Raw genomic sequence first — 21,652 nt, forward strand, 5'->3', positions numbered from 1 at the left:
GCTATGAGATGATTTACCTCCAGCTGTGGCTCCAAATACGAGGGGGGTTCTGCTCTGATGTTTACAGAGTCTCTTGTGATGTCAGCAGTGGGCGAGTCCATAGGACCACCCCTTTCCTGCTCAATGTCCCCTCCGCCAGTGGACCTCCAAGGGGACCCCCCTGAACTTGATCGGTCCATGCCCAGCGCCAGAGGGTTTAGCTGGGGCGACCTGGCTGCCAAGTCCCCGGCATCCATCTGCAGCTCCAGTTGTAACTCCGCCTCCAACTCTGCCTCCTCCTTGGCCTCCTTGTTGCTTTCCTCCAGGTGCTTCATCAGGACAGCGATCACCACGTTGACCAGGACAAACTGGGCAGTCAAGACGAAGGATACAAAGTAGATGGGGGAAACCACAGTGTTGTAGCAGGTGCTGGTGTCTTGGGCGCAGTCCCGCAGTGTGTCCTGGAGAGACAACGAGAGGCCAATTTTAGCATGTCAGTTGAAGCTTTAGCTGATCTGGGTAAGACCATGAGTAGCAGTACTCTCTTTTAAGCACTTCTAACTTGTTCTTTTGTGGCAAAATCTGATATGTACTGATTGTTTCCCACTACATCAAAGGGGGAAAGCTGCAGCTTACACAGCTTGTTCAGGAAAGAAACAAGGAGCTTGATGCAGCAGGTAGATGTGGGACAAAAAAAAAAAACGTGTCTTCAGTGTACAATGACTGCAGGTATTGTCATAATTACAAATCCAATTATCATTCTTTCACAATTGAAGTCAATGCCATTTGCTTTGCATTTTGTACCTCACAGGTCCACAGAAGAACTCAGCAGGCATTTTTTAGGGGGAAAAAAAAGGAACGATTTCAGTCAGAACTTTCACGAGCTGTGCTTTATCAATGTCCCATTTACCCAAAGTTCTCAAGTGAAAATTGGAAGAATTTTGTTGCGCTTTGTGTTTCTGTTTCCAAGGCAACAGTGCTCGGAGCAGCTAAAAACGTATATTTTTTAAAACCATGTCAACAAGGGAAAACGCAACTTTGCTGCAATGCTTCTTCTTGTCCATGGACAATAACAACAATTGCGGCCTCGAGAGTGTCATGATGCCAAGTAAATATTGTTAAAGATACAATTGTAGGCCTAAGTTTTTAACATCAGTAGTTCTTCCAACAAAAACCTCCTGACTTGTATTATTTTATTGTTCTCAAACGCTCACACAACAACTGCGTGGGCTTCACATTTACATTTAATGTCTGATGATCTGATACAAACAGGCTTAAAAGGCATACTGGGTGAACTTGAACCCAGAGACAACAGAGAAGCATCTCTTGTGCATGTTTGGGATCTCGTCTACAGAGCGAGATTCACCTTCATTATACCGTTCCAGTTGTCGCCGGTAGAAACCCTGAAGAGCAGCAGAAACGCCATCCCAAAGTTTCTGAATGTAGCATAACGACCCAGACCTTCGCACGGGTGGAGCTCGTCGCAAACTGATTAGACAACGGGGGGGGGGGGGGGTAGAAGGGATAGCCAGACAGCGAAAGAGAGATATTAAAATAGAAAGATAGCAACACTGGTGGCTTTTCGTCTGGCTGCACAATAAAACGATTATTACTGTGATACATTTCTATCACTCTGAAAGCTGTAAGACACAATTAGACAGATCAATACAGCTTTTTAACAAAGCATTCTAGAAAACAATTAGGATCAGCTAGACAGAATCCACAGAGGGGAGAATTAAACACTTGTTGCATGGCCAAGCTTGGCCAGAACTCCATGTGCAACTACGGATCTCTGCCTGTTTACACAGTGGAGCAGTTCTTACTCAGGTCGCCAAATAGTTCCACTCCAAGCGCTGCAAAGATGAAGAAGAGGAGCATGAAGAGAAGACCCAGATTGCCCACCTGCAGAGAGGAAAGAGAAGGGGATTAGTGGGAACAGAGCCAGTCCCAGGCAAAAAATAATCCCGTGAGGGGGAAACAACAAACAGATAACTCCAGGGAAAGGAAAAACAAATAGACAGTTGAGAGACAGTAGAAAGTGCAAGCTGTGGCAAATGACCGCAGAACCACTCCAGTACCAGGTTAGTCCACTTTTGGATAGTGCAGATCGAGAAATAGGATGCACAATTTATAATAGTTACCTGTGCATTTGTCTATTTAAAAACCAAATACTGACAAATTGTGTTCAGTCTTTTTTGCTGAACAATGTCGAAGCCAAACTTTTACTTATTCATATTCTTTACATCAGTCATTAAAGGACAAGCACAAATGTCATGTGATGACTTTAAAATGTTCTAGGCATTAAGCTTTAAACTAGTCTAAATCTACCCTAAAACTAGTCTTACATTACATTAGTCCCGACTTATTATTAAACATGAATGCAGCAAAGTAATTACCATGTTCACAATCCCATGGAAAAAAAAAAAAAACTTGAAAGAGGATTTCTTAACTGGCAAAGTTGACAAACATGCTCTAGTTATATACCCACGGTTCCTCTTTTCATGTTTCCATATGACAATTTACGGACATGTAAATAACAGACTGGAGGCACAAGTTTAACAAGAAGAAACTCTTCAAAAAAACATATTTTGTATACTTGCATTGAGTTACATCATTTCAGAGCACCCTTTGGTAGTGGGAATGCAGAAACAGAACTGTCACATAAACTTTTATTCCTGAGGGAACCCTCTAGAAGCAGTTAACCTTAACCAAATCCCTGGAGTCCAGTACAAGCACTGTGTCAAGCATCCCAGACTCTGGTTCAAATTTGAAACAGAATTCTTGTTTCAAAGAAAAGAAATGTTGTATCCACTCTATTGCGTATGCAATAGTGGATATACAGTGCAATTTAATGCAACATCCGTTGGGCCAAGTCACAGAAGGCGATACATTGGTACTTGGCACCTTCAACCATCTTTTGTACAGTTTTTTCCATGCAGATTATAACGCAAGAAAGCAAAAACCAGAGATATGAAAGGACTTCGTGCATAGAGGTGGGTTTTGGTCATGATAAATCGTCGGGTTTTCGGCACTCAATGCTAATCAACGTGTTGCAACCTGCTCACACCCCCGAGAGCACTTGTGACAAGCTGGAGGAGAGATTACCATGCAATACCATGGATACCGCCCAAGCAACAACAGAGGTGTCGTCAAATAATATGAGAGAACATAGGAGATTGCATTTCATCAAGAGTCTATTCAAACATTTTAGAATTTATTGAAATTCTATCACCCACAAATCCACCCAACTCTCTTCAAAAACAAATCCTCCAACTACCGTACATTCTCTCTTCAGCCTCTGCAGGATGGCGGATAATGCAAATAAGGGCCTCCAGAGTGGAGCAGAAAGCTCATGGGAGACAACTCACACTAAAGGGTAGAACATGGACTATAAACGAAATGCTCCTGGGATGTAATTTCAGGGTCAGCTTTGGCTTTGGCTGGGTGGGTTGGGATGTGAAATCTGTGAAGAAATAGATGTATCACCTCACAGTTGTATGCTTCTGCCAAACAGTGAAGTGTACATCAGTGTCTGTCCAGACCCATTCAGTATTTAGTGAAAACATGTACTTTTTGTAGAAATAAGCTTGACCTTTACATTATTATGTATAATCTACGGCGGCCTGGAAGTGCAAAACACTACAACACCAGCATTAAACACTACAAAATTCAGAACTGAAAGACTAATCAGTTCATCTCTTGCAAAACATTCCTGCTGTGTTACAAAAGACAGAAGAGACATCATGTTGGACCTGACCTTTGACTTTGCTCTAATAAAATCAAAATATTTGATTAGAATGAAAAGACACCACTCAAAAAAAATTTAACTATGGAGGATTGTTCAACACTTTCAGGACCTTTCTGGTAAACTGCAATTGTAAGAATTGAATATATGGCCTTTCAGCTCTGATCCCCAAACCCTAGACCAGGGGGCCCGAGGCCACACGTGGCTCTTCAGCCCTTTTAAAAGGACTCTTGACGCTCGGCTAAAAAGAAGCAACAAGGGAAAACAACTATACAAAATAAAGGTAAAACCACAAGAAGAGAAACAATTCTAAAACAGCTTAAGAAAAAACACTCTAGTTACTAGAATTTCTACAAGGAAAAAAAAAGTGCCTAAAAATGTAGGAAAAAAGGGTGAAAATGCTAAAATTCAGTACAAAAACCAGTCAAATGTATTGAATGAATGAATCTTTCATTTCAAACATACAAATCAAAAAAAGAATGAAAGAAAAAAGAAACATTTAAATGAATAAAGCAAAAACAAACAAACAACTTATTCTACATTTATATGAATGAAAAGGAGTAGGAGGAAGTAAACACTCCCATCCTTCAAGCACTCCTATTTCCCCGTCAACATCTCAGTGACAAACAATTTAATGTAACACAATGTGTAATGAAACGTTTACCATTCCACAATCAGAATGAATATTCATAAATGCAACATAAGATACAGTTTTAGTATGTATATCAAAACTAGAAATGATATAATCTGTGTTAACATAATTTTAAAGGTTAGTTTTTGTTTTGTGGCTCCAGTTAAATTTTATTTGGTGAAAAGTAACAAAAATGGTTCTTTCAGTCATACAGGTAGCAGACCTCTGGTCTAATCAGTTCATCCTTTAGTCTAAAATCTATTTGTAACCACTTTTATCAAAGATATAATAACTACCACGAGACATAATTCGGCTGGAGCGACAACCATCAAGGAGGCATAAAAAGCATAGAATATTCTAGAGTGATTATTCAGTGGATGTTATTGAGTCGAGTGTGTACCTGAGGCAGGGCTTGCATAACAGTATCCAGCAAAGCTCTCATTCCTACAGCCATCTTCAAAAGCTTCAGCACTGCGGACACACGAACATACAGAGAGAGAATGAAAACACACACAAAAAAAGTGCCTCACCAATATTAACATTTTTCAAGTCTTACATAACCGAACGGGGACTTGTGCCATCACGGCTTGTGTGAAATTGAAAGGACACAACATTTTCTTCACCGAGTGTCTAAACCTGCTGCGTGAGTGCAGACACAGACTTGCTTATATTATAGAACATTAGGCTCTGAGGCGGCGTGATTGAGGTCGCAGCCTCGTGACTCACGGAAGTTGCTGTTATGTCAATCAGGTGCCAACACAGTTACGATGGCGCCACGCTCGAGGACGATGTCTAATCTACATACAGAAAGGGGCCGACGCAACAAGTGTTTGAACAACCACGCGCATGCAAATTAAACATTAGTGTCAAATTCTTCACCTCTTGAACTTTTCCTTCATACTTGGGAATACAAATGAGTTTTCATAGGACACAACATTTTAGACTCAAACTTTATATAAAGACAATGAAATGGCGACAGTGAAAGTGGTTGGGAGGGTTAAAAGAATGTACAGAGAGCAGGTCAATTTCTTGGAAAACTGTTTGGAGAACTGGAGAGGGAAAGAAAAGGAGTGCATGCCGCAGGCCAAGGTAATTGACATTTCAAATCAGTCTGAGGTGAAGGTGGCAGCAATTTCTCATCAATAATATTTTGTATTAAATAGTTTCAATGGGAAAAATAAGAAAAGCAAAAGTACAAAATACAAATTCACAACTCTATTTTGTGTGAGCAGATTTAAAGGCAGGTAAAGACTACGGAGGTCACTATTGTGGTTATTGTCCATCTACTCGCACATGTGCAGGAAAACTATTTACTCCGGCCATAGCGCTCATGCGTAAGTAGCAGTGTTTCAGAAAAATGTGGTATTTTCCACGAAGATGGAGTCGGAAAATTATTCGGCTTTAAAGTTAATAAGTAGTAAGGGTTGTTGTTTCTTCAACTGATCAAACTGTACGAAAAGTTTAACTCGTCATGTCTGTTTAATTATCGGTGTTTATTTAGAGCATTTTTATCCTACTTGGTATTTTTTACTGACTGTTATTAGTAAAACACAACTGCTTCGTATACAATGACGATTCCCTTTTTGCATTTTTATTGTGTCAGAATCTTCTAATTTTCACATGTTGATCTCTTCATAAGCTTCCAATCATCCCGATACATCTAATTGGCACCAACCCCCCCCCCCAAAAAAAAAAAAGATTGTGCGAGGAATTAACATGGGATTAGCATGGCAACACTGTGCAAATGTAATCTGGTTGTATCAAATCTACATTCAGCGTGAATCTGGGAGGCATGTCGCCGCAGGGGAGACAGCTCAGTCGCATCATAGAGAGACACATGCGATCCGCACACAGGAAAGATGCTTGCAGTCGGCTGTGTGACGATAATCGAGTCTGACTTCCATGTTTACTCCTTTTATGACATGTCTGGTAATCACAGGCAGGAGATGAGGCTCCCCTCACGGTTGTTTACAATGAAACGTGCAAAAGAACTATTTGTTTTCAAAAAGTTGTGGTTTCAGTGGCTCCGAGCACCGTTGTCGTGTAAACAGACAAAACGCAATAAAAGTTTTCAGTTTTCACTTAATCCTCCCTTCTCTCCTATCTTTTATTACCTGGACAGCAACTAGCGCCAAAGGCTCAAGCAATTTTTCGCCCCTCTTCACTTGGCCAAAATCTGTCCCTCACCTACTGTCCTCAACTTCCTTATTCTGCACCTCCTCCCATCAATTGCCCCCCTTTCCGACTTCCTTCCATCTCCTTGTAATCTATTTTCAGGTCAGAGGGGATTCATCATCCCTGCCCGCTTCCTTTCAGTTGCCCCCCCCCCCCCACACACACTCTCGTCTAGTCCCAGTTTTTTTTTTCTCAGCTTAATTCACTTACTAAAGTGTCTTGCCTTCCCATATCTTCCTGCACCTCACTTCCTTCTCACTCCATCTCAACATTTCCGCTCTCAGCACCGTCGCCATCAGCTGACTGACTTCCCTGGCGCCATCTGGTCAACTCACACTCCGCCTGAACCACCTGCCGAGATGCACTGCACCCCAAAAAGTGACAAAGCGGGGAGTCCCGGGGATGAAGCTGTTTTACGTCTTAAAGCTGCTGCGGCATGAAAAAAAAAGAAAGAAAGATGGCAGCGCATCTGGATCGCCCCTTGGAGAGAAGCGAAAGCAGAGGGCAGGCCGGGCTGGGACGGGCGTGATCTTACCTCGTGCGATCCTGAGCACTCTCATGATGCGGATGATGGTGGGATTGATGGGCAGCGAAGCGTTGACCTCGATCTCCTCCAGAGTGATGCCCATGATGGACAGCAACACAATAGCCAGATCCAGCTGGTTCCACCTACACACACATACACACACACAGAGAATGAATCCATCGGTCTTTGACAGAAACTCACATCAAGTATTTCCTGTTGATAAACGGGACAGGTTGTAGAAACGGATCCAAACAAATCATCCATTTCTTCTCCAGGAGTCATTTCCTTCTGGACACACGTGAACTGCAGTTGTATGACTTGGACTTGAGTCAGAAGTGAATCACAAATCTGACCATCTAAAAATTGACTTTGAACAAATGTATCCAGCAAATATTATCCAGGAAACTCCGGAGCAGAACATTTACATTGAGAAATCAGTGTTTTGCATTCAAAGTTCAGTTTGAAATATATTAATATTCCACATTAAATGAGGAATCTGCATCATTAAATATACATACATTTCCATAATTTCTTAAAACTAATGGAAAAAAACAGGTTCCAAGGTTTTTTTTTATGACATACTGGAATCACGTTTTTAGTGAGCAGATATCTTTATATATTCCGAAGCATTAAAAACGCATTACTATAAATAAAGTCTTAGCATACATTTATGGATGATTTGTGAATGTTATGGGAAAATTATATTTGAACAAACTGCTTAGTAAAATCTTGTGGAGGAATACATTATAAGGAATTTGTGATGCACTGCATACATAGTAAGTATTGCTTTTTGTGCAAGTTTATTGCACGACACATTGAATAGACACGTATTGAGATTGAATGTAAAAAATATGATATTGTACTTTGCAAATTATAACATAAAGAATTACTTGAATGTCTTTGCATGGAAGGCCAAATGACATCACACTGTGATTTCCGGACTATAAGCTGCTACTTTTCACACGCTTTGAACCCTGTGGATTATACAAAAATGCAGCTAATTTATGAATTTTTACGGGTTAACATGCTTCATTCCACCAGATTCTGCTTCTGCATGTAGATACATGCTGTTTTCTGCTTTTCGTGACCTCGTCTTGTGCTGCTTTCCATGGTCCGGAGCTCCAGCAGCTGACGGCCGTCAGTGATGGGTTCAGGTGCATCACATAAAACCGACCTGCTGAACTCTGTAGCTGAGGAATCTTCCTCCTCAGAATCACAGGCAGATAAAATTTTGCGGGTGCAGTTCCTATTCGGGTGTGCTCAATAGCCCAGAACATAAAGTAATCAGAATATATACGTTGTTTATGTTGTTATGAAAAGATATCTAACACTTCAGGGAGCTGATTCAGCTCTAATCCTACAAGGAAATGAGTCATTTCAAACATCTATTTGGCAAATTACATGACAAATTGTTTGACATTACAAGGAAAAGAAAAAAGGGAAGTCATAAATGGTTATCGACTCTCATTAGATTGGTAACATCTTATTTTAGAAATATCATAAAGAGAGATCTCTTGTAAAGTTGGATACGTTCAGTTCCACATCAAAATGTTGGGACCAGATGAATTTTCCAGTTGCTGAGCAATAAATGTGGGCTGAGCGAAATGTTTGGAACAGAATGAACAAGTAAAAACTTAAGACTGTGGTGGGTGGTCGTGATAATCTGGTTCCATGGTTTCTCCTCAATGTGCAGGTTTCTCTGGACCTCTGATTTTTTTGCCCTGTATTCCTATCAAGCAATGTGAGACAATAACCTTCTATATTTTCATATTTGTTCAGAAGGAGCGAGTATTGCCAAATCCCCCACAAAATTATATTGGTCCATTCTGGCAAAATCAATGGGCATCTTTGAGTCCTCGGTGGTCTGTTTTTGTCCAAAACCCCGATGCCTGCACTGAGCTTATGTGAGAAGTTGTGCATCTTGTGATACGTGTTGCCATACAAGTGTGCTGCCGTGATTGTGTTTGTGTATTGCTGTGTGGTTTTGAGCAGGAAGCCAGGGATTTCAGAGCTATGAAATCATCTGAGGCAGTCGTGTTTTATGGGTGTTTAACGAGGCCGTTTGTATTCATACAGGCCTCGCTGAGAACCGTTCACTGGAGCACCTTCGAAAGAGCTCATTTAAAGCTCTACGAACGCTGCCTCACATTTTCCACATGACTCAGAGGTTAAGGAACGGTACCTTTAACCACCAATCTATTAGAATATCACGTCCACCGAAATGTCAAAACCCTAAACTGGGAGGTAAGTGCTTATTCTGGGTCTCTGGGCTGATTTGTACCGGAGACGTTTTGGAAAAGGTGGTTATGTAACTTTTTGGTGGGAGTGCAGCAGCGCTTCAAAACACTGACTTGTCCTTGAAGAAGCGTCGGAAGCCAAAAGCCACCAGCTTGAAGACGGACTCCAGAACGAAAATGAGAGTGAAGATGTAGTTGCAGATCTTCAGCGCCTCGTCCAGCTCCTGGCGGAGGAGTGAAAAAAAAAAAAATGTTAAAGATTCATAAACTGGAGACGGATCCATCTTAACAAGTTCGTAAACCCGGCATTATATTTTCTGTGGCTCCACCAAAGTGAGCTGCGGCTTTCAACAGCAGTCATTTATTAAAATATGCTGAGGCTGCACAGAACAAAAGCCAATGAAATGATCTCAGCATGTTGCTATCTTTTTTCATATTTCAAAAGGGAAAAACTCACTCAACTTTGGCTTCGCTACACTTAACTGCTTCTCGTCGTAGATACTTTTAACAGTGCCATAAGTAGTTTTCATGCATTTTCAACCCTTAGAACAAAATACCACGAATCCGTTTGGCAAACTCTCTCCCCCTTTTCTCCAGAATTAGCCATTCCATTAATAGATCCGTGACATCACCCCCCCCGCTCCGCCCCTCAGTGCCTCGTTCCCCATGAAAAGGCCATTAGAATTAGAGTGTCCATTTTTGCCTAAGGGAGAGTTCGCAGTGCCCATCTGCATGTAAAAACTGACCTTTACTCGACAGACACAGCAAGAACTGGATGTCAACAGGGATTTCAGTAAATCCTGACTGGTGGTCGACCAACAGTTAGTTTGAGTTCATGAAATGTTTTGCCGTGCCACCATTGTGTTTTTACAACTTAACTGCAGACATTAATATCTGATCCATACACCCGTTTATTCTTGTTTCACTCATTGTACCGATATATTTCATGCAAGAAAGTCAATAGAAAGTTCCAAAATGTCATTTTATTCTTGAAAACAACTTGTTCTATTTACAGGCTCTGTTTTACTAAACCTCTCTTCTTTTTTTTCTTTTTTTTTTATACAACCTACAAGTTCTGTTCTATTTTACCCACTATATGCTACTATGCTTTAATATCCGACAATCTTTTGCTTGGCTTCAGATCACTCTTCTCCTACCCCCCCCAACAACTTTGTCTTATATCCTCACAATCTAGTGATTTTACATGGAACATGAAGACATCCTATTATAAATTTGACATAAAAATATGGAATTGTGCCCAACAGCCTTCTGTTCTTATGAATAACGCTCTTTTCAGACACTCAACCCATTAACTCCACTTCGAGATGAAGCCACCAATCTTACTAGATGTAATGACTATTTTACCAAGAAAACTTAGTTAACGCAACATAAAACGCTGTATGCCAAACAACCTAATTTTAGTCAATATTTTCAGATAATTGGCAATAATTAATCAATCTGCTTAAACATTTTGAGAACTGGAAACCAGGAAATTTTGTCTTTGTCATTTTTAACAGGTCATTTTTGTTCTAATTCATGTATTTAATGGATTTCTTTGCTCAAGTGATCGATCTCCTAATTACTAAACCTGTCTGTCGAGTATGTTTTATTATTGACTGAATGACGTTCTAAAAAAAAATAGGGAGTAGTAACTATCATTTTGTCAAACACGCTTTATCTGCTATCCATGGAAATCTTATTTAACTGAGTAAATGCAATTTAATACACAAGTTGATTAAATCTATCGACCATCAGTGAATAAGCTGAATCCAAATGATTATACATGTTTTCATCTCATCTTGCATGTTTTAATACAATCTGCTCATCAATTAGGCTCCATTTGCACAATGCCGTTTTAAGACACATCATTTTATGTTTTGTGTTTTTGTCTGAGAAATGTTCTGTGTTTACACGGCAAAGCTTTGAAAATGATGTTAATTTACATGGAAACGGCAGAAAACAGCATAGTATATATACTATAGTTAGAAACAGTGTGTTCTCGGCTGCTCACAGCACCGTTGTTATGTCAATGGACACCCAAGGAGCAACGAAAGTTTGCTGTGTTATATTGAAAATGTTGTGTAAACAGTGTCTTGCGTAGCCATCATCCCTACCTCTTTGTCAGATTATCTTTACCTCCTTATGCCCGTTGACACTGCCTTCAGTTTTGTTGTTTTCTTGTTAAATAAAATTACTGAGTGCACTTCCTTTCCCCTTTGTTATGACTCTACTGATCAAGCAGGTGGCCAACAATATGACACATAAAGTGTTATGAAATATTTCAATCATGAGTGGAGGACAAATCCCAGCTGGCTTGGCCGAATGATGGAGATAGCGATACAGGCAATAAATTCAAAGTTTCCATACAAGACCTCAGCGATACTTTGGATACATATAATTACCTTTTGGGTGAAAACAGATGGTTGAGATTTGTGGTACCACCGGATAGCATTACCTCGGCTGTCTGGAGCATTATTTAAAAATCTTTTTAATGTGTTTTCTTCCATTCTATTGATTGAGCAATGGTTTTCTTTATTTATTGTTTCGACCTCCCTTTTATAGTTCATCATTGCGGTCCTTGCCAGACTTTTACAGTCCATATCTAACATTTTCTGTTGACCCGATCCGTTCCTAGTCCTCGTTTGAATACCTGGAAGGGCTGTTTTGAAAGGTTAATTTTTACGATTATTGATATTTTACTATCACTGGCGCTGTTTGTATACCTGACACTGTCTGAAGCTATGAACTTCATGTTCCCGGAAGATTAGACGCAAATTCCAATAACATTAATTTTTAAAGGCCAATGTAGATAGTGATGTTTCGCCACATGAGGCTTTTATCAGCCAACGGTTTTTAAAACTTTATTTGTGGTAGGGTGAACATGGATTGGAAGCCAGACTGCAGATCACCAGCAATAGCTGTATCTCGTATAGATACACAGTAACTAAGTCATCACACAATTACAATGATTCAGTGAAAATACCCTATTATTGAGGATTAATGACGAAGCCCAACTGGCACTGAAATGAAAGAGCTCATCATTTCCCCGATTCCCCATCATCTCCCTCACATCTGACCTTGGGCTGCTGGTAATGCTCCATGGACATGGTGATGACGTTGAGTCCTATCACGATAGTGATGAACAGGTCCAGGTAATGGCTGGTGCACATCTTGTGGATGAGCAGGCGTGTGGGAGAGTAATCTGAGTAGTAAGGCTTACTCTGAGCTTCTGTTGGAAGTGGGAAAGAGTGGGGGGGTTTGGGGTGGGGAAGCAAGGGGTTGATTGAGGAAAAGGAGGAGGAGGAGGAGGGGGGGGGGTGTTCAAAAAGTGAGACATGAGGCAATATACTGGACGCCACACAGTAGACCGGCTGTGTTGAAGACTGGAACCAGTGAAGCCTGGAAACGACGAAAGGTGATTAGTACAGTGTGAATGTGTCAAAGTTAGTCAGGATGTTTGTCTCACATCAAAAAGAAGAGCTTATGTAGAGAGATGGGAATAGATTATAAAAATAAATAAATAAATAAAAAATTATTATAATAATACTGTGAAGGCCAATCAAGTAATGGACATAGATTGAGTGAGAGAGAGACTCCAGCCAGGCACTCCTGTGGTCTGCAGTCACGACCAATCGAATCAAATCTCCTCTAATCAACAATTACTCAAATTAACTCTCCCCGGGGCGACTGTGATGGAAGATAAACAGCATTGCTTGTTACGGTCTAGCCAGGCTGTTGGGATGTGTTTTGGTCTGGAGATCTCCCCCCCATTCCTCTCTGTTTGTCACGTGACTCGGCCTCTCCTTATCTTGTCCACTCCTCTCAGGATAAGGGACGTGACGAGGAAGAGTTTTCCATCCTCATCCATCACTCATCCCCACCGTCCAGGGAGGATGGAAGGATGGATGAGTCGGGAGAGAAAGGAAAGCTTGCGCCATCTATCACCTCATCGCTGCATCAGTGAAGGAGAAGCTCTAGGTCACACGACTAGATAAGGGAGAGGGAATCACGAGCACGCAGAAAAGGCGGGGAGTCCTTTGGGTGTCGCGGGCGCTCCCTCTTTGCACAATTAGCACAGGTGTGCTGCGCTGGAAGGATCCCCGTGGGAGGCGGGCTTGTTTGCCTAAGTCTACTGGGTTCCCCATCGAGTCTGAGGAACTTCGCTCATAGATCAAGGAGGAAAACAGTAAAGCTGAGCAAGCAGAGTTCAGAATATATGTACACTCTCCATCTTCTGGGATACCTTTATGAAATCAGGCTTTTCAAGCGCAAGTTTGCTCTAAATATGGAGCACAGACTAATATTAATGGTGATGTTGTACAATTTTTCAAATCGGTGCAGTATGTTCATGGTTTTGTTTAATATTTCCAGCAGTCAGTCAAAAGCCAATACAAGCTGCCCTGAAGTTGCCTCATTAATACTGATTGTCTTTGCTCACTTAATTAAAGACTTTTCTTTTTGTTATTTGTTTTTCTCAAAGGCAATCAGTCACCAATACGCTTCCCTCTCCACAATAATTATATATCACTGTAATAAATTAGGAAAGTGAAAGAGAGTCGGGCTTTGCCCCATTTATTGGCACTATTTGAGCAATTGCAATCTGCAGTATAGGAGAACCTGTTGTTGCCGCGGAACTTATACAAACACAAGGCCTTTGCTCGTGCCATTGCCTTTTCGATCTAATCTGAGATGGTGTCGCAACAACACAATATAGCTGTGAAGAAAATTGATTTTCATGTCTCAGATTCCAGTTTTGAGTGAAATATTTTGCTTTTCATAAGTGGTCCCACTAAAGGCATTACAGAAATACCACTAAAAATGTTTATGTCATTTTGTTTGCTGTTCCTATAAAATGTAAAGAATGGGAGAAAAACAGCATATCAAAACATTTACACTAGAAGAATTGCACAGTATTCAAGTTGAAGCTTCATGGGTGATGGCTATTGAAGAAACAAAAATGTTTTTTAAAAAGGGAGTTTAAAAGGAAACTACCAAAAACAGTGATTATTTTGGGATAGAGGATGCATAAAGGGACTCTGATATGGGCCATTCGGCCACTATAGTAAAACGTTTTTTTTGAAATATACATATTAAATCATCTTTAATACTTTCCCACCAACTGGTATTATTCAGTGGGCATGGAAGCTTGTCAGAATGCTTGTTTAGAATACTGCTGTGAACATGTGCACAGTCAGAAATACATTGTGGTTGGCTGAGAAGAAATGCTGACCTGCATCCACAACAAATTAAAAAAGGGATCCCTGAGTAAGATATGATACAAACTGGGATCATGAGGAAATTAGGTCTCCCTCTGATGCAAAGCTACTCCGTTGCCTTGTGGTGTGTAATGACGAGTCGCCGAGCTTTGGCAGGGATCCTCGTGCCACCCAATCCCTTCAAGTTAATTATTTTACATTGGCTTTCAGGTTCATCTTTGCTGAGAGCTCATTTTTCACCTGCTGCTAATTATTGACATTGTTGAAAGGGGAGACGAGCCAGAATATTGTTGGTTGGAGCTAAACAGAGGGGTGACCCATGTTGGAATGTTACCACCATTAAACCCCGGCAGGCAAATACCACTGTTTTTGGTGGTCTGCCCTTTCATATGAATGTAATTAAAACAGGGCACAAACACTTTTTCTGTCACCTGCTTTAGGTTTTGTGCAACCCGGGACTCGACGCCACCTCCCTCGCCAACATTTTTTCATCTCATCAGCTGCAGGTTTTTTTCTTTATAAACGAGGCAGCAATTGGTGCAGACAGTGATCAAGCATGCTTTGAGTGAATAAGTTTGCTACAACTCTTATGGGGGTGGAACAGCTTGGTTCATTCACTGGGAGTTCATATTTTACAAACTCCTCCATCACTACTGGATGAGCAAACATTCATTTTACTTGCTCCACATACTGTCTGCAGGTGCACAGCGGAAAAAGCAGATGGACGGCTGGTTTCATGTTTTTGTCCTCCTCATTTAGTAGGTCTACTGTCCTATTTACCTTTGCTCAGTATATCCAGGAAAAACATTGTTCCAAACACGCCGAGCATCAAGAATACTATAGCTCAAAACTAATCTCAGGACGCAAGTACTTAATGGCCTTGATATTATGGATGGGGCAAAAAGGCCAAGATGGAACAGGAGATAAGGGGATAAGGGAAACGAATGAGAGACAGAAACCTTTTGGCTAAAGCTCAGCTGGTCTCTTGAGGAGCAGAGAGCAAACGAAGTGAGGTAAGCAACGGTGAAAGTTTTGCAAGCCGACTCACACCCTCCTGCTCTGACTTTCACTGCTCTTTCCTGTTCTCCAGAGAGAAAAGAATAGAAAGCTACTTTTAATGAGGCATAGCTGTTCCTGTATTTAGTCTTTTTTCTTTTTTTTTACCTCGTTAGATAGTAAACTGTCCAATGTATGACTTTTGCACATGTCCCGTGTTCTCGCTCGTCCTTCACTGATGCGGTGGGTGCAGCCTCCGCTCTGAGCTGAACAAGGATGGGCGCCAATGCACTCAGGGTTCAGAGCAATCCTCTTCACAACCCCACATTTCTTTTTGACCTCACTCTTGAGTACATTCAACAAACCATCTGGGGCAGTTATTCGGAGGAACTTAGATCTCATCATATCCGTTATATACTGTAACTACAATCACACTCTATAGTTCATGTAATTGGTATTTTAGGTTGTTTGCATAAAAGTGGAAAATTCTTCATTTTGGTCTCGGAAATCAGTTTACCGGGTCGATGTTGGGTTGACATCTGTACAGTATGTCTTCGTTATCCGGGGTGCATTAACTATCTCAGTCATGGCTATAGAAATGATTAATATCCACCAGCTCATTGATTAGAATAAATCATACTCCACTAAGCATCAAACTTGCCCCTCTTTTTTTAAAAGCAAAAACAGGAGGTGTGAATTAAGCCAATACTACTGCTGCTGCCGCTAATTTACTTTGACTTTGAGGCAGGTGACCATATCACATTCCTGACCTGGATAAAAACCAGTAAGAGTCATGGCCTATAAAACTATATTCTAAGTCAATCTCTCAAGCTGCTGAGCTGTGGTGCTATAAAAAAATGTTTTATTTATATAATTACTAGATAATTACTGACATTTAAATCCAAAGATCCCAGGAGATGACAAAAGGCTATTTTCCTAATGCCACACAGGTCCTGACAATAACTGTGCACTAACCGAGGGACAAAACGGTGGTTTAGTGAGGAAGGGTTTGAAAAACTGGGAGAAAAAAAATCTGAGTTTTTTTCTAAAGTGTTACCAATGTAGGCCACAGCATTCACGCTATGCAGCCTTGGAGGCCATCCAGTAATTGAAGTACAGCCACACGGCATCTGTTGCCACAACGAAAAAGAGCTGCAAGTATGTATTTGTTGAAATATTTCCTGTGGACACTTAAAGCCGCGACCGCGGCGTGACTGAGCCGCAGCTCAACCGTAAAGCGTAGCAGCCACATCCTGCGGACATTCGGCTCCAGAGCTTTAAGTGAATGACTTCATAGATTGATGAGATCAAAAGCTCCTCTCTGGTGAAAATCTGCCCCAAAGGTCTAATAGACAAGAAGGAAAATCACTATTAGAAGAACCAGGAGATGTTTGAAAGAAAGAAAGAAAAAAGAAAACAGAAGTATTCCCTGTCCGAAAACAACTCCAAGAGCCTTCTTTCCTCTTTAGGTGACTCTTGTTTTTACTCACCTGCTCGTCCAGTACACCTGCTCGAACTCTCCACCGCCCTGAAGCGACAAGCGGTGTTAAGAGCTGAGGATACAGCCTGGGAGTTGCTTTAGGACGTGGCCACGCTCAAAAACATAAGGATTACATTTCCGAGGCGGTCTTTTTTGGGAAATACAGACACAAGAAGGGTCCTTTGGTTGGGTGGACCAATGAGTAAGAATATCACAGCACAGCACTATGGGCAAATACTGTGGCCGTGTGGGTGAGGACATGTTGAGTTGGACTGGATATGTTGAGTATGGGGCTGGAACCAAGAGGAAACCTTTAAGCTGTTCAGAAATGCGGTGATCACGCGAAGGTTTCTATTGGTTGTGAGGTGGACAAAGATGAAGTGCCAGAGACTCCGAGGGAACGGAAGTTTGGCAATGAGTCAGTAAACGCTGCTATGGCTTTGATTTATCGGCGCAATGGCTTTGCTGGATCTGCCCTGAATGGGAGCGAAGGCTGGGTGGGTGGAACGGGTTCCCGTCAGAGGTTGACGGCCGATCGGTGTATCGGGGTAAGAGGAGTAGATAGGGGTAGATGAGGTTGACAGATGAGTGGAAGGGGACAGGGACAAACTTAACGCTAGACCACAAAAGAATGAGTGTGTGAATGAGAAGAGCAGGGCACGGGATGTAAAAGCAGCGACAGTGCATTGTAAAGGTTACAACTCTATATGGAAATAAGATAAATGTCAGTGAGAAACACTTATATTTTTCACATTTCTGAGGCAGTAGCTTGGTTGGGTGCGGCGGCTGCTTTTATGTCCCTGTCCTTGGTGGTAAATGGTTCAGTAGTAAAACCTCGAGACTCAATGTCTGCCAGGTAAAACGTGTCGACCTTCACTGTTGTGGTACAAGGTGTCCAAATTTTTGAAATCCGGCAAACACTGAGTCTAAAAAACAAAATAAAGGAAACAATTGTCAAAGTGAACAATTAGTGTAAACCAATACAATATAAAAGAAGGTTTAACTGGAATTCCCGAATGCTCTGCTGGCTTTAATATTGAAGGTAAAGACAGAAAGAGACACAGATATAGGAAACAGAGGCATAAAAAAAAAATGAGATCTCAAGTGCAGAACAGCAAAGACGGTCAGCAGAGCAAGTTGAGGAGTCCAGAACAAAAAAAGAGGCAACAGAACAATTAAACATGACAATCATTCAAAATGACCAGGCAACCGCTCTCATTGTGACTCACAAACACACAAACACAAACTTTTGCTGGTTCACATGGCAGACTTACACATCTTTCTGAGTCATACTTGAGCAGGATGGACCAATTGAAATGGGTGTGGGCGCTGAATGGTGGAGGCTTGTGATTGGACAGAGTGGATGAAGGGCGGAGCAGCAGGGATAACAGTGACAGCGAGGTACAGACCGATGAAAAGCTTGTTTAAAGAGCAGAGTGACACAGTGTTCTGAACGCCTTCCTCAACCGGGAGCAACAGCTTGAAAATAACTCAGTAGGAGTACCGTCTGGTTGCACGTTTAATTGGTACCTATTATGATACTTTTTCCCATCTACTAGACATTCATGAAACACTTTTGAGTAACACCACTCCACCGACAGCTGTAAAACACAGACAGAGCATTAATAAATCATTGTGACTATACAAACACATTTGTTCCATTCGAGCATGAAAAGTGGTAGAATATTTCCAAAGTACTTGACCTAGTTAACCCCTGAAATTTGCTAAAAAAAGATTACAAGATGGCTTTGTACTGACACAGGACTTACAGCAAATCAACAAGTGAAACATCTAAAGTGCTGAAGTGGAAATACAGGCTTTAAAAGGGTTGCTTGGCATTTTGCACTCTAATTGTTCATGACATAGTTGACTTAGAGGAGGGGAGTCTAGTCACAACTTTTGGTATCTTAAGCCAAGCAATGTTCTTTTCCATCACCACACTAACTGTTTAGTATGCTGGTCACTGATGCCCCCGAAACAAATTGAAATACAACATCTGGTGAGTCAAAACTACTTGTTATCAAAAATGCCTTCAGTTTGATTTCTAGACTTCTAAGGCCGCCGTATACCACTGCATCTACAGTAAATGTGCTGCAAATTAGTTCACCACCATAACAATTGGTCGTGAAACTACATAACCTGGTTGTGCATTTGTGGCCATAGTGAGCAATTTGACATAAGGATCTGGTGATGCAACATATTTTAGCTTCTGGTGCAAGCGAGCTACCCACAGAGTGTTGTCCAGCTTATGGGAAGAGTGCAAAGCCTTGTAGGCGGCACCACAGCCAGACTTTTAGGACGACGGGTGCAACTCTTGAACAAAGCCCCATGACATGAGAGTAGACCAATCACTGCCCTCTTCATCTGTGCATTTCCCTTTATGTTCTGAGCCGCTTCGCCATGTATTAAAAAATGGAGCCATATCATCTGTATTTGGAATACAAATTCGGAATTATGAATCACAGATTGTTCACTGATGCACATGTCACAGGCGCCTTACTTTCATCAATCAATCACTTTCTGTTGCTTCAATCTAGTAACACATCTCCAATGTGCCAAACCACTTTACCACGAAAACATTTGGTATAGTTTAGTCACACCTGTATTCTGAAACTTGCAGACAAATTCACACTGCCAGAGATGCTGCTTTGCACTGTGTAAATCCAATCCTTTGTTTGTTTTGTCAATATTTGTGCAGATAAGGTAATGAGCGGCAAATGACATGGACTGTGAACCCAGCAGAGAGTTTCACAAAGCCACTGAAAACCAATGAAGTGTATGAACAGTTCTCATTGAGGGGACTTTTTCACTTTCTGAACAGCACAAGCCCCCGGACTTGTTCTTAAGACAGAGCTTTGTGGGTTTGGCCCTCTGCATAAAGAACTGCACTCTGCCTTGGAGAAATAAGAAAAGAAAAATTCAGAGTCGTCCTCGTGTCTCTTTCATCACCACATTCAGTACAGGAGGGCTGTGCTACAATCCGAGGCTGTCTGCCACTATGCTCCACGCTGCTCCCTTCTTGACATTTCAGCAGATGAAATATTCATAGAGAAAGTTTCCAACATAAAACATTCATAGAGAATGTTGTTCAGGTTTTTTTTTCTTTCTTTTCCGCTTTTTCACTTTCACAAATTACAGCTTTTCAGTCAGACTAATTACAGTATGTTCTGTCACTGCAGTTAAAGTACTGATTAATGTTAAAGTCATGCCTGCTGTGGAAATTAATGAGCCTTATTACTCTTTATATTATTTTTGATTTTCCTTCTTGGGCATGCCAACAATGCCAACAATGCAGTGACTTCCCTTGTCATATATTCACTACATGTCCGTCATTAGTAATTCGTAGCACCGGGTTTGTAAATGAGTTAATTTATTTAATGTTTCCGGAAGGCAAATTAGCTTCATGTGCCACTGAGCGAAGCAACATTAATATAATATGTGACTGACTTGCTTGATTGAGGCAAAGAGGATATGACAAAGCTTTTGTTTGGACAATCTTCCACTTCTGAGCTGGGAACACATCATCGATCCACCTTGTGGACCAAGGGTCACCAATCACGGGCCAAGGACCAGTACCGGTCTGAGGTTCATTTGGTACTGAGCCGGAAAGAGTGAAAAAAAAAGGTGTTACTTTGAAAATGTACATTAAAGCAGTATAAGCATACATCAATAAGCCCTCATTAAGGCCTTTTCAGACACCATCATGTTGGTCCACGGCAAAAATATATTGTTTAAAAAAGATCCATGGTGCAAAACAGTTGGGGACAACTGGGTATCTATTGCCAACTTTTGTTGCGTTTTGGGTGTCTGTTTACACGGTGCTCAGAGCCACAGTGTGTGTGTTGTTTCATTAGAAAAACAACTAACAGCATTGTAACAGTGTAACAATATGAAAACTACATTGCTTTCTGCCATTTCCAGGTAAAATGGACATCGTTTTCAAAATGTTCCGTTTTCACTTGAAACAATGTGGTGTAAGTGAGGCCATAATACTTCTATAAAATGAAGTAAATGTCTATAAAAATTATCAACTAGATTATAACTACGCTGAAAAAACTACAAAAGTTCACTCCTGTTGATGTACAAATGTTGCGACTGCCTTAGCTGTCCAAGTGTGACTTTCAAAGTGTGACAACTTTCAGTAAAATCTTTACTGCTGCTTAAATCCAATTGAGCGCATTTTACATTGTTCAACCGACAACAGCTGTTTTGGTTCAGACTCATTCATGTTGATGAGGGCATGCTACGGTAACTGGTGATAGCTATTCAGCTTATTTTTGTCTCAGTAATTACAATTAAAGATTTATTGATTATTGATTACACGTAAACGCTGACATTTGGCATCAGGAGCTACGCAACAATAAGCAAAGCCTGATCTACTGACACGGCCCTGAACAGTTGTGTCACTGGTTCTGGCAACACAGAAAGGTTTAAATGCATTCATCGCATTCAACAATGCACAGCTTGTGCCATCCAACTTTTACCCCCCAGAGATTTGCCTCAAAAACATGGTGCCAGGGTACTTCACCATCTCACTTCCTTCCTCCCCCCCTCCGAGACTTCCCATTCGCCCTCCCCCTCTCAGTCACCGGCTCCCTGAAGACTCACTGTTATTAATTACATTTCTCCAGCAGAGGAATAAGAAAGAAAGAGGGGCAATGTGAAAC

At 41.2% G+C, this 21,652-nt stretch overlaps 1 protein-coding gene across 1 annotated transcript in view; it reads right to left on the minus strand.

The window, feature by feature from the left end:
* The window catches only part of cacna1g (calcium channel, voltage-dependent, T type, alpha 1G subunit), a 107,508-nt gene that overhangs the window by 13,235 nt on the left and 72,621 nt on the right, over window positions 1–21,652 (minus strand). The window contains exons 21-27 of the mRNA XM_080517362.1: window positions 12,371–12,522; window positions 9,408–9,517; window positions 7,066–7,199; window positions 4,756–4,826; window positions 1,803–1,881; window positions 1,346–1,467; window positions 18–440 (exon numbers count right to left, since the gene is read on the minus strand). Coding sequence (XP_080373488.1) covers window positions 18–440; window positions 1,346–1,467; window positions 1,803–1,881; window positions 4,756–4,826; window positions 7,066–7,199; window positions 9,408–9,517; window positions 12,371–12,522 — 1,091 coding nt within the window. The remainder of the gene's footprint in view (window positions 1–17; window positions 441–1,345; window positions 1,468–1,802; window positions 1,882–4,755; window positions 4,827–7,065; window positions 7,200–9,407; window positions 9,518–12,370; window positions 12,523–21,652) is intronic.

This window comes from Blennius ocellaris (genome assembly GCF_963422515.1).
Source record: "Blennius ocellaris genome assembly, chromosome: 21".
NCBI lineage: Eukaryota > Metazoa > Chordata > Actinopteri > Blenniiformes > Blenniidae > Blennius > Blennius ocellaris.